The 13,489-nt window shown below is 44.0% G+C and overlaps 1 protein-coding gene across 4 annotated transcripts in view; it reads right to left on the bottom strand.

Moving 5' to 3' along the window:
• Window positions 1-1,331: 1,331 nt before the first annotated feature.
• Window positions 1,332-13,489, bottom strand: part of LOC127010400 (mucin-5AC-like) — a 49,104-nt gene continuing 36,946 nt past the window's right edge. For all 4 annotated transcript variants that reach the window (XM_050884431.1, XM_050884432.1, XM_050884433.1 and 1 more), the window contains 10 exons: window positions 13,005-13,211; window positions 12,395-12,562; window positions 11,599-11,734; window positions 10,084-10,437; window positions 6,031-6,165; window positions 5,689-5,799; window positions 5,167-5,342; window positions 4,599-4,768; window positions 4,026-4,142; window positions 1,332-2,352 (listed from right to left, as the gene is read on the bottom strand). In XM_050884431.1, the coding sequence (XP_050740388.1) occupies window positions 2,191-2,352; window positions 4,026-4,142; window positions 4,599-4,768; window positions 5,167-5,342; window positions 5,689-5,799; window positions 6,031-6,165; window positions 10,084-10,437; window positions 11,599-11,734; window positions 12,395-12,562; window positions 13,005-13,211 (1,736 nt within the window). In that variant the 3' untranslated portion in view covers window positions 1,332-2,190. The remainder of the gene's footprint in view (window positions 2,353-4,025; window positions 4,143-4,598; window positions 4,769-5,166; window positions 5,343-5,688; window positions 5,800-6,030; window positions 6,166-10,083; window positions 10,438-11,598; window positions 11,735-12,394; window positions 12,563-13,004; window positions 13,212-13,489) is intronic.

Genomic DNA, 13,489 nt, shown 5'->3' with positions numbered 1-13,489 from the left:
CCAGCTCAGACCTCAACACACCCACAAACACGCACTCTTTGCATCATGGAAACACAGACCAACTGACGATGAAGAAATGAAAGCAATGAAAATATTACTATACCCGCTTGAAGACCTTAAAACATTGGCCTGCTCAAAGTGCACACAAAGCCCTTGATCCAGTTCTATACAGCTATGTTGAGCGGTGGATGTGTGGGTGAATGGGTGGATGGACATATGGAAGGAGGGAGAAGGAAGAAGTGAAGAAGTGGAGGAGAGAGGCGGAGAAGGAGGAGAGGTGGAGAAAGAAGGAAGAGGTTGAGAAGGAAGGAAGAGTTGGATGGACAAGTGAACGGGAGGAGAAGGAAGAGGAAAAAAGGAGAGATTAATTAATGCCCTTGATATGTGCAAAGGAAGACAGACAGACACATATAGTTAAAGATAGTGAGTTAATTAATTAGTTCATATAAATACTCAACCAGGTGAGAGCAATACAGCCAGGTGGTAACGGGAGAGCCATTCACAGGTGTTATGGACGTTACAATCCCCTCTCAGTAGATACAGCAAAATGATAAAACAGTGTAATGATAAAAAATAATAATAATGAAAATATCGATCGTTTGAGCTATTACATATACAGAGATTGCAGACTTCACCACCAGAGGGCTCGTCAGTGCTCTACCCACACACCTTGTACTTCACAGCTGACCAACACAAAAGAAAGGAAGGAAACACAGATACAAAACGTGATAATCCTAAATAATGGATAAAAAAAAAGCCTTAAACGTAAACACTGGTCGTTAAAGCAAATTGGGGTAATAAATAGACACAGAACATATAATACGATATATACACATACATCTATATACACTTAATTAACAGGTGACTATTGTATATTTTGTTTACTGGTGATTTTATGTTGGTTTGCGCCTTGACTCAGGCGGACTAAAGATACGTGAGGATGAGAAATGTTAGCCTAGGAATTAAAGACCGAGAGAGCAGGCCAGAGACAGCCACTTATATATACATTTTCTCTTCTCTCCCATTAACACACAACCTTAGAGGGGCAAATACCTCCCTGTGTTCCTATTTCCGGTTTTCCGTTTTCTTTCCGCAAGCCATGTTCTTTACCCCGGACTCGCGTCGCCTCAATATAATGCCCACGACAGACCTACTAACATACGCTAACGCTATGTACATCGTGAAGACTCGTGTGTGACTGTCATAACTCTGAGGGAAGGAGAGTATTCCCTTTCCCTTCTGGTATTGATTGACTCTATATCATGACTCAGTACGTGAAAGGTGGGTGTCTTTATCCGTACTTTCCTTTGCAGTTCATCATCCGGTTTTAACTATCGTACTCATAACTTTATATCATGGAGGGTATTTTTATGTGAAATTTTACCAATACTTTTCTTTCTCTTTTTTCAGTACATCACTTTACTCAAAATATATGCCTAGTGACGTCTTTTTGTGCATCTCAAACCTGCACTGTTAGATCAAGGTTAACATGAGATGCGTACCTGCTTCAACAATGCTGGGACTTCTCAATACGTCCTTCAGGTTGTTGGAATGTTACTCAACCTCTTCAGAAGGGCAAATAAACTCTCCCTCGCTTTTCAGTCACATTTTGCCTTCACAACTTTTACCTGTGTTCATTGTTTTATAGTTGTGGTGCGGGGTTTGAACCATCTCGCCCTGGCTCTTCATTTCCATGGCTTGACGCCCTAACAACTAGACCACCAGGCCCCACCACCTCACCTTCCAGTCTATCACAACAAAGAAGACAGTCATCTACATCTTCAACCTGAGTGCCCGTTACCTCTTTAAGCTCTGTAAGACAACCTTATAGTCATGACGTACCTTTACAAATGCTGACAATGAATGATTTGCCAAGCAGTGAGCGAGTGTGAGTGAGTGAATGAATGAGTGTGGGTGAGTGTGTGAGGAAGGAGGGTGGATGGGGTACCACCACAAAAAAAACAGATGGCAATGAACATAATGAGATAATGTAGATGACAATGACCTTGATGTTTGGTGGCGAAGGTGATGATGGCAATGAACAGAGGTAACAATGGTGACAGTGATGGGTGAGGTGACCTGGCCAGCACCATGAGGGATGTGGTCGAGGGTGTGACAGCGTTCCCTCCTCCCTGCCTGACCAGCGAGTGAGGAAAGGTATTGGCAGCGGGGGAGGGCGTGAGGCTCCCCCTAAGCCTCCCTGTAGCAGCCCTTCTCGTCTGAACCGTCCGAGCACTCGACGAAGCCGTTACACACGCTGCTCATGGGGAGGCACTTGCCCAGGGGACACCGGTGGCCCGCACACCTGGACGGCAAGGGCACCACCAGGTCACTCTTGGTAAGCTCCATCACCTGGGGGACACACAAGGTGATGAGTAACTGACTGACTCACTCACTCACTCACTGATTCATCCACTCATTTATGACTAACTAGCTGATTGACCAACTACTTAACTAGCAAACCATTCACTCATTAAGGAAGTGACTAAATAATTGACCAACTACCTAACTAAAATCTCTCTCTCTCTCTCTCTCTCTCTCTCTCTCTCTCTCTCTCTCTCTCTCTCTTGAAAAATACAGCAGCGCCTTGCGTCCTTAACTAATAACAGACTGATACTGACATTAGAAGACTCCCCCCCCCACTCACTGGGCGACATACTCGTCGTAGACAGTGAAGGTGAGTCCAGAATGATCAAATTTCTAGAAAAATTATAAAGCCAAATGGTTTCTGAACCAACTTCGACAAATTAACATCTTTTGTTTTAGCGCGACCCAAGAAGAACCTAGTCAGTATGTCACGGTGGAGAGATGTAAAAATAAACCTAAACAACTCAGAATTGGACCACAAAAGAATTGGATGACTGAGTGAATTGACCTTAGCAAACACGGACCAACCACTATAAGGCCTACAAAATAATTACTTTTCTAACCACCAATACCACACCACCACCACCACCACCACCAACAGTCCTCCTAATCTAAAGCAAAACACGTACAGTCTTAAAAACCCCTAAAAATAAAAAAAGCCCTCCTTTAAAAAAAAACAACCACTTAAAACAAAAGTATCTCCCTATACTAAAAAATCATAAAGTCTGAAGAAAACAAAGTAAATCCAACTCTGCCTCAACCCCGTATTCATTATGTCCCCTGCGACAAGGCATTGTCTAAAGATTTACGAAAGAACAACGATACTGATTTTAAGGCAAAAGAAACAAAGGGCATTAAAGGACCCATTAAGTACCAGGTAATTACAGGCCGGTTGTGGGTAAGCTACTTGAGGGCAGAGACAGAATTAAGTTGAAAGACAAATTGATCATTACCCTCATTCATGGCATGGCACAAAAATAAAACATGAGAAATATATAAAACCTATTAACGACCTTATCTGTTTATGAAACGACTCACAGTTTATTTATGACGTAATCACTGGATCAAGATTAGATTTTGACTTGAAGTCCCGCATCACAAATGCATTATAAATTACTTATTAAAAAAATAAACAAATAGGTTGACGGTCAGGCGTACCAATGGATGCAATTTGGTTGAGCAACAGACAACAAAAGATTGATGATTCTGGATTTAACTCCAGAGTGGCCTGTCATCAGGTGGCGTCCTCAGGCTCTCGGTTCTGGTGCTCTTTATTTCATATTCAACACAACGTGGATGCTGGACCACATACGCACCGTATTAGTAAGAGCAGACACAAAGATTGGTTAAAAATTCTCTCACTGATGAGACAACACAAAAAAAGAGGAGTTGCACAAATTTCAACAGCTTGGGATAGATGAGATGATGCCCTTTACCGTAGACAAGTGCCAGGTCCCAAAGTTGGGGAACGAATAAAAAGTTTGATTATCTCTCTCTCTCTCTCTCTCTCTCTCTCTCTCTCTCTCTCTCTCTCTCTCACACACAACATAAACACAGAAGCCTCACATTGCACTCACCCCTTCTTTAGCCCCCTCATAAGACCTCCCTTTCCTTCCCCTTCTCCCTCGCCCCTCTCACCCACCTTCACCCACACCCACCTGGTTCATCCACATGAGGTAGCTGGCCACCTTGGTGTACACCCCAGGCCGGTTGGGTCTCGCACACCCGTACCCATTGCTTGTGACTCCCACCAATTGCCAGCGTCCATCAGGCTCCTGAGAACACAAGGGAGGGTATAGTTGGGTGGCAGTTATGGAGGGAGAATAGGAAGTACAGGAGGAGTAGGACGAGAAGGAGGAGGAAGAGAACGGGGAGGAGCAGAACTAGGAGGAGTTGAAAGAGGAGATGAAGGATGAGGAGAAAGGAGGAACAAGGAGGAAGAGAATTAGGAAGTGGAGAAAACAATGAGAAGGGGGAGGATCGAGGATAACAAAGAGGAGGAGGAGGAAGGAGGAGGTATTCGAAAAATGTGGAGTAAGGCAAGACAGTAATAAGTCAACCACCTCACTCATTATCTATAGACACAACGAACAACACATATAACACCTAATATAAACATCTCAAAACATTCCAAACCTATAAGCATCACAACAACACTATTAGACACCTTTTAAGATGATCATACACTCCGCACACAACCTTCAGGGATCATAGAGTCACACGGGCCTCACCTGACACATGAGCGGGCCGCCGGAGTCCCCAAGGCAGGCGTCGCGGCCCCCTCGGTCATAGCCGGCACAGAACATGTTTTCGGTGATGCGGTAGAGAGGGATGAACACCGTCCGTTTCCTGCACTCGCCTGTGGAGATGAGCGGTACCTGGACCTCCTGTAGTGTGTCCGCTGAAGGGAGGAAATGAAGAGATAATAGATCGTTGCATAGAATCATAAAGAGAGAAATGTATAATGGAGGAATGATTATATTTGTTTGCTTAAGTCCTTCTCTCCTTTGTCTCCCTCTCTCCTTTACTTGGGAAATTTACATATGTGTGTGGATGTCTTTTCAAACTCTCATAGTAAAAAAACATAATGGAGTAAAGATTCATAGAGAGAAAAATATAAATGCAAGACTGATTATGTATGTCTCCCTTTCTTTTCTGTTTGGGAAACTTATGTATGTAGTGTGTGAGTGTCCTTTCAAACCCTCATACAAAGAAAAAAAAGAGATAATCGTACAGAACTAATAATTAAAACTTTTTGAATAATCGGAAAACAATGTATAGGCAAGAATGAAGACTTACGGAATATCTTGCCCACTTCGAAGAGCTGCCCCCAGCCCACCAGCGTGCAGAGGCGGCCGTGGCGGACGGGTGCGCGCGGCGGCGGCAGACACACTGGCCGCACGTAGTCTGTGAACTGTACTGGCGAGTCCATCCTCAGCAGCGAGATGTCATTGACGAACACAGTGTCTTCGTACCTAAATAAATACATTGTCTTTTATATACACACATAAATAAGTGGATAAAGTAACAAATAAATAAATACGTAGATATAATTGTTACTGTTTTCCATGTCTTTATAACCGCTAACCATACATACACATATACATACACACTAGGTCTCTATATATGGGTCAGGAAATACATATATAGTCACACATGAACCTCACTACAAATATACAGACACATTATACATGAGGTCACTGCATACACATTTTCACACATACACACACACATACATACATACATACAGATCCCATTACACATACACAAACAAAACACACACACTCTTTCTTTCTCTCTCTCTCTCTCTCATCCACTCACTGGGGGTGGATGAAGATGTGGGTGATGTGTCGGATCTGCTCGTAGGGTGACGGGAACTTGGTGCCACGCCGCAGGGCCCCGAGACGTGCCACCCAGAACTTGTCCGTGGCACTGTAGGGAGACAGGGGTGGGGCAGGGGTGAGATACGGGTAAGGCAAGTGGAGGAGTGGTGAGACAGGGATGTGACAGGAGTATGGCAGGGATGAGGAAAAGGTGTGACAAGGTTGGAGTGTGACGCTAGGTTAACAAGGCACTCGGTAAGCCCCTCAAGAAAACCATGAAAGGGATACAACAACCAAAAACAAAAACAACATATGACAGGTGAAGGGGGCTCATTTGTACCTGTAGAAGCAGTGGCCGGCGGAGAGCAGCCAGTTGGGGTTGATGAGGGTGCCGCCACACTGGTACTCGCCCTCCCGGTACAGCCCCGCGTGCCAGGGCCAAGACCCAGGGCCGCTGTTGGTGCCGCCCACGATCCTGCGAGGAGAGACACGGGTACATAGTGTGTGTTGCCATTTTTTTTGCATCATTGCACAGGAAAAATAAAATAAAATGTAGTAGTAGTAAATATAATGAAATAATGTTGATATAAAAGTTGATTATTATATTTTATTTTGATCTGGTTTAGTTTTTATAATATAACCTCAATTCCTGGGGGTTATTTTTATACCGAAATTAGTAAAAAGTACCAAGACATACCATACACAATTTTACTATCATGTCAACTCTCTCTCTCTCTCTCTCTCTCTCTCTCTCTCTCTCTCTCTCTCTCTCTCTCTCTCTCTCTCTCTCTCTCTCTCTCTCTCTCTCTCTCTCTCTGTATATAGAAGTGAGTCAATCAACCTGGCCTCAGCTATTGGAGGTAATAAAACTTCTTCATCTATATTTAACAAAGTAGATTATCAGTAACATAATGAAAATATAAATAGTACAGACTAAACACAAGTGAATGGTGTTTGAGGTAATAACACCATAATTGCTGCCATGGTTATATGACGCAAAACAAACACAAAACAAAAACAAAACGCAGCTAAAAGGAAAGCCATGCAGACACCCGCGTAACCAAAGCACAAAAGGGAAAGACAGAGACCGAGAGACACGTGACGAGGCAGAAAACAGGTCACAGGGCGCCAACTAAACAGGATGGCAGAGGACTAGAGGAAGGGAGGGAACTGTTAAGACTAAAGGGCCTGGAGTGGTGTTGTGAGGTGAGCAGTTCTGGGGTGGTGTTGTAAGATTACCGGTTCTGAGGACAGTGACGGGAAGAGGGAGAGAAAGGCACAGTGGTCAATGATGAAGATGAAATGAATGGAAGCTAAGAAACCGTCATCATCATCATCATCATCATCATCATTTAACGTCCATTTATTCCCTATGGTGGGGTTGGACGGGATATGAGCCTCCTCCACTGTTGCCGGTCTATAGCCATTTCTTCCGTGATATTCAGCCTCCTCTTATCTTCCTCCACCATCCCTCTCCACGTCTTCCTTGGCCTTCCTGGTGGTCTTCTCCCCTCTACCTCAAAGCTAAGAAATGAGTGTTCGTGTAATGGATGGATGATAGGATTGACTAGAGGGAAGGGATGTAATGGAGGGAATAGAAGATAGTGTGCAGGAGGAAGCGGAAATGTGAAGGGAGAAGGTGACAGGAAACAGGACGAATAAGTTACCAGTGTGTAGGAAGGCCGAGAAGGAGGAAGAGGTGGAAAGACGAGGGAAAAGAGGATGCAAGAAGAAGGTAACTGTGCCGGGAGTGTTGTCAAAAAAAATATAATAAAATAAAAGGAAGATACAGTGTGAAGAAGGAGGCCGAAATGTGTAAGGAGAAGGTGATAGGAAACAGGATGAATAAGTTACCAGTATGTAGGAAGACCGAGAAGGAGGAAGAGATGGAAAGACAAGGGAAAAGAGGAAGCAAGAGGAAGGGAACTGTGCCGGGAGTGTTGTAAAAAAAAATATAATAAAATGAAAGGAAGATATAGTGTGAAGAAGGAGGCCAAAATGTGAAGGGAAAAGGTGATAGGAAACAGGATGAATAAGTTACCAGTATGTAGGAAGACCGGGAGTGTTGTCAAAAAAATATAATAAGGTAAAAGGAAGAGAGATAAAAAGTGATGAACAGAAAACAGGCAGAGACATATACGATAAACAGAGAGACGAGAGAGAGAGAGAGCGAGAGAGAGAGAGAGAGAGAGAGAGAGAGAGAGAGAGAGAGAGAGAGAGAGAGAGAGAGAGAGAGAGAGAGAGAGAGTAAATAAAGGTGTGGGCAGCGGGGAGGAGAGGGACGAGGCATACAGGTTAAGTAGTGTATATCAGGTATAAGTGTGTAGAGATCTATACATAACTAAGAGAACTAAAGGGGAGACTTTGAAGAGTGTAAAAAATAAACTACCTAGTGTATATCTTATCACCTACCGGGGATATCGCGGCCTCCCACTCCTGTAATACCTGGAACAGTCAGTCAGCTGTTTATACTGTTTGCGCACACCTGGGAGAGGCAAGGTGGACAGGGGAGGGAAGAGGTGGAGGGACCGGAACAGGGAAGAGGTGGAGGGACAGGAACAGAGAAGAGGTGGAGGGATAGGAACAGGGAAGAGGTGGAGGGACAGGAACAGGGAAGAGGTGGAGGGAGAGAAACAGAGAAGGTGGAAATACAAAGCAATGAAGGAAAAGCTGAATAAAAAATAAAGGTAGAAAGATAGACAGAGACAGATATATAGAGACAGACAGGGACACAGACAGATAGACAGACAGAGGAACAGAGAAGGTGGAAATACAAAGCAATGAAGGAAAAGCTGAATAAAAAATAAAGGTAGAAAGATAGACAGAGACAGATATATAGAGACAGAGACAGACAGGGACATAGACAGATAGACAGACAGAACAAGAAAGAAAGATAGACAGAGACAGACATATAGAGACAGAGACAGACAGATAGACAGACAGAACAACAAGAAAGAAAGAAAGAAAGAAAGACAGACAGAGACAGATATATAGAGACAGAGACAGACAGGGACACAGACAGATAGACAGAACAACAAGAAAGAAAGAAAGAAAGACAGACAGAGACAGATATATAGAGACAGAGACAGACAGGGACACAGACAGATAGACAGACAGAACAACAAACAGGGAAAGACAGAAAAAGAGTATGAAAAGAGCAAGGAAAGTTCAAATAAAAAGTGAAAATATGAGAAAAGAGATGCAGACAAAAATAAAGTAAAGCAAGAAGTGGGACAGATCAACCAAGGAGGCAACACACGGTAAGCAAGACTCGTTACCTGGGGCATTAATACGTCAGGTAATTAAAACGGCAGGTGTGAAAAGTTTTGCAGGTGGCTTAATTATCAGTGTGGTATTCTTTAGTTTGGGTTATTTTTTTTTTTTGTGTCATTTTATCATTTTATATATATTCAACATTGTCAATTATTATTATCATCATTAGTCTCTCTATTTTTTATTCAGGCAAGAGGGAGGCAAAGCAGGATGTGTAGTGAAGGTTAGGCCAAGAAATTAATAAGTAGAGAAGGGGCTGAGGTGTTTGTGTATGTGTGTGTGTGTGTTTACCTATTTGTAGTATAAGCTCGGATAGTCCTGTCTCCCAATCTATATTTGTCCAATCTTTTTTTTGTTGGAAAGTTGGAAAGTTTCGTTTAGTCGGCGCAACATCTGTGGCCATATGCCGGAGAGAGACAGGCGGGGGAAGGAATTATGAGACGGGACACAATTAACCCCCGATTAATACCTGGTACCTATTCACTGCTGGGTGGACAGGAGCGTAGGGTATCGGAAAAGCCGCCCAATTTTTTCCACTCCACCTGGGAATCGAACCCGAAATCTCTCGGTCGTGAGCCGAGTGTGCTAACCACTGCACCACGAAGCCCCCCCCCTTTTTTTTGTGTGTGTGTGTAATTAAAGGTGTATGAAAGGTGCAGACAGGTAAATCATGCTAAGGGGACACAGATGGCAGGTGGTGAGCAGGACAGCTGGTGAAGGAGGCAAACACACATACAAATAAACACACACACACACACACACACACACACATCCAAAAAAACACTAACACACAGATGATGAAACACACAGATAGTCATGAAGGGACAGGAACAGAGAAGGTGGAAATAAAGAGCAATGAAGGAAGAGCTGAATAAAAAATAGAGGTAGAAAGACAGACAGAGACAGACAGGGACACAGACAGATAGACAGAATGAACAAAAAGCTGGGACAGACAGAAAGAGTAGGAAAAAGCAAGGAAAGTTCAAATAAGAAGTGAAAATATGAGAGAAAAGAGAAGAGGGTGCTAGCCAATCATTAATTAACCCAGAATCAAACAATAAGGGTGACTCACGAGGTGCTGAAGCCAGACTAACCAAAGTGACTGGTAGAAATAACTTACCTCGCCCGATGACTGACAGCACGAGGCCGCATCCCACACTGGAGGCTCTTGCAAGACACCTGTATAACATCTCTCTTCAGGCAGCGGGTCTCCTCGAAGTCCAGGGAGAGAGTGAGGTCATTGGTGTCCCCTCCGCCTCCTCTTCCTCTTCCCCCGACCTCCGAGCTGAGGGCCCTAGTGCGCGAGGGAGGCGGAGACGTGTTGGTGAGGTGGATCTTGTAGTAGGTGGGGTTGGTGGTGTTGGTGCTGGCGAGGTCCGGTCTGTAGATGCCTTTGGGGTAGCCTGGGGGGAGCAGGGGGTCGGGGCGCACCACTGGGGTTGGGTCCACTTCCCTTTCCACGCGATTAAAGTCACTGTAGGCAAGAGAGACAGACTTGGTAACACTGTGTATAAGAAAAAGACTCTGAAATACTGTTGATATGTAAGAAATATAGACTGAAACCTTTAAGATAAGAAAGAGATGCGGTAACACTAGATGAAAACACTGACTCTATAACACTATGGGTAAGAAACACTGAAACGTTGTTGATATTGAACAAGAACAAAGAGGTTAGCATAAAACCTGACTTAGAAATACAGTTTGGAAAATTGTCAGTAAAATCACCGGAATACTGCAAACAAGAAACACAAATCTTGCAACACCATGAATACTGTACAACACAAATACTCTGGAACACTGTAGACAAGAAACACAAATCTTGCAACACCATGAATACTGTACAACACAAATACCCTGGAACACTGTAGACAAGAAACACAAATCTTGCAACACCATGAATACTGTACAACACAAATACCCTGGAACACTGTAGACAAGAAACACAAATCTTGCAACACCATGAATACTATACAACACAAATACCCTGGAACACTGTAGATAATAAACACTAATTCTATAACACACCAAGTAAGACACAGAATATGTAATACTATGGATACGGAACACTACAGGAACACTAAGACCAAAATAGTCATGGTGCATTGGTGCATATTTAACCCGGTAGCTGCGGGGATCATGTTTCTTAAAGGCCCCCTAAGTGAGAGTAATGAGAAAACATCATCACTCACGCAAACCATTTCATAATTTAATATATATCAATGCATTTGTGATCTGTTTATGCATCATCTATTTTTTTGGGGTTTGTATCATGGCACAAATTTGGCCCGTTGCTGGTTCACGGTAAAGCCACAAATTTGGCCCGTTGCTGGTTCACGGTAAAGCCACAAATTTGGCCCGTCGCTGGTTCACGGTAAAGCCACAAATTTGGCCCGTTGCTGGTTCACGGTAAAGCCACAAATTTGGCCCGTTGCTGGTTCACGGTAAAGCCACAAATTTGGCCCGTCGCTGGTCCACGGTAAAGCCACAAATTTGGCCCGTCGCTGGTTCACGGTAAAGCCACAAATTTGGCCCGTCGCTGCTACCAGGTTAAGAACACTAACATAAAAGATAAACCACTATAGGTAAAGACACACCAACAAAGACAAAAATACACAAAGGAAGGGGGTCCGCATACCTGAAGGTGAGGGCCTGGCAGACGGCTTGGCCCAGGTCTGTGACGGTCCAGGTGGGGGCAGCGCGGGAGGTGACACGCTCAAAGTTCTCCAGACACAGCTTCCCCCATGCCCCATTCTTGCGGACCATGAGGTAGCCTGCAGGACACACACACACGTTGTATATCATGTGTTATGTGTTCTCTCTCCCTCTCTCTCTCTCTCTCTCTCTCTCTCTCACACACCCGCTCACCCATACACACACCCACACCCACACCCTCATACACACACACAGCTTCCCTCCCCTTTTTTCCCTATCACATCCCTTTCATCTTCCTCGCCTTGTTCATAAACTGTAGAAACGTTGATGTAAATTCTATCTATTTACGTGTTCTTAATTCTTTTCTATCTTTCAATTAGTACAGACATTAATAATACATTTTAGCATTTTACTTTTTAGTGGTAATTTTCTGTTATTCTTCTTTTTATTTTTACCAATAGGCACTTTTATAGTCTTCCAAATATGTCGAGGCCAGTCTGGCGTAGGCTCCTGTGGGTCCTTTCCTCCCCTTTGCTCTGCCACACAGTCCCAAAACCTATCTCTTCCTCTCATATGTAAGCTATAGGCAACATATGAGAGGGAAAAACAGGTGTTGGGACTGTGTGGCAGAGCAGAGGGGAGATTTGGACCCATGGGAGCCAGCGCCAAAACGGACTCGACAATTTGGTTTCACTATAGTTTGGCTTCAAGCAACTTCAGATGTTTCAGCCTCAAGAGTTCTGTCAATCTTCTACTCAGTCACTCCTCACAATCCTTACCCTCGTCGTAGTAGATGAGTGAGTCAGCGGCCTTCACGTCTGGGGCGATGGTGACACATGTCTGCTCGTCCTCGCCGGAGTCACAGTCTGGCCGGCCGTCACACACCTGGCTCTGCTCAATGCACTGGCTGGACCCTGAGCAGATGAACTGGCCCGGCTGGCACCAATCTGGGGGAGGAGGGGGACATGTCATCACCTAAGAACAATCACAGTCTCTACTACCAATAAAACAGGTAGAATGGAGGACCAGATGGTGAACACTCACTCATATATAAACGAATTTATCATAAAGAATAAAAGGAGAAATAACTCATGAAACTTTTCTTGCCTACAACAATATCTTATAAGGAAAGGAAAATGAGAAACCAGGCAGGAAATACATACTTAAAAGAATGTGCCTTAGAAGCAACAATGTATATACCTTTAACTTCCATATTCACTTAAAACTTTCCCTTTCCATGGCACTAAAAAGATAAATAAGTCAAGCAACCTAATGAAAAAAGAGACATTCAAATAAACTAACCCAAGAACAGAACCATTTATTTCCTATTCAAATACGTAAGGATATAAAGAAAAAAAAATATCCCGACAAAATCAATATCGGTCTTACCACAATCGGTCTCATCGGAGTGGTCCCAGCAGTCCACGATGCCGTCACAGATCTTGCGGGTCAGGAACTTGCTCCTCAGGAAGTCGGCGCAGGTGCAGTTGTCTTCGTCGGAGTTGTCTCGACAGTCCTGCACGAGGTTGCAACGCGAGAACTGCGAGATGCACTCCCCGCCGCCACACCGAAACTGGGACTGGTTCGGACACACAGCTGGAGGAAGAAGTAAAAGAGGAGGGGTCGTATTATAAGATATTTTGTCACCCAGGAACATATATTTGACAAGGCTTTCTTAGGAGTTGTGGGCATATCCAGGAGTAGTTTTATGACCCTGATGGTAGTTTGGCCCTTCATCTGTACCGTGAACCTGAAGAAATGCTCATTAGAACCCAGCTGACCCCCTCTTTGACCTTTAGAATGTGCTGATGTGAGAGGGGAAAGTCTTATAATATCGACCGAGGTGTTTGATTAGTCTGACATTTCCATTTCAT

The sequence above is a fragment of the Eriocheir sinensis genome, chromosome 43 (genome assembly GCF_024679095.1).
Source record: "Eriocheir sinensis breed Jianghai 21 chromosome 43, ASM2467909v1, whole genome shotgun sequence".
In the NCBI taxonomy this organism is placed as follows: Eukaryota; Metazoa; Arthropoda; class Malacostraca; order Decapoda; family Varunidae; genus Eriocheir; species Eriocheir sinensis.
Note: the sequence above shows the minus strand (reverse complement) of the source record. Positions and strands in the feature narration are given on the sequence as shown.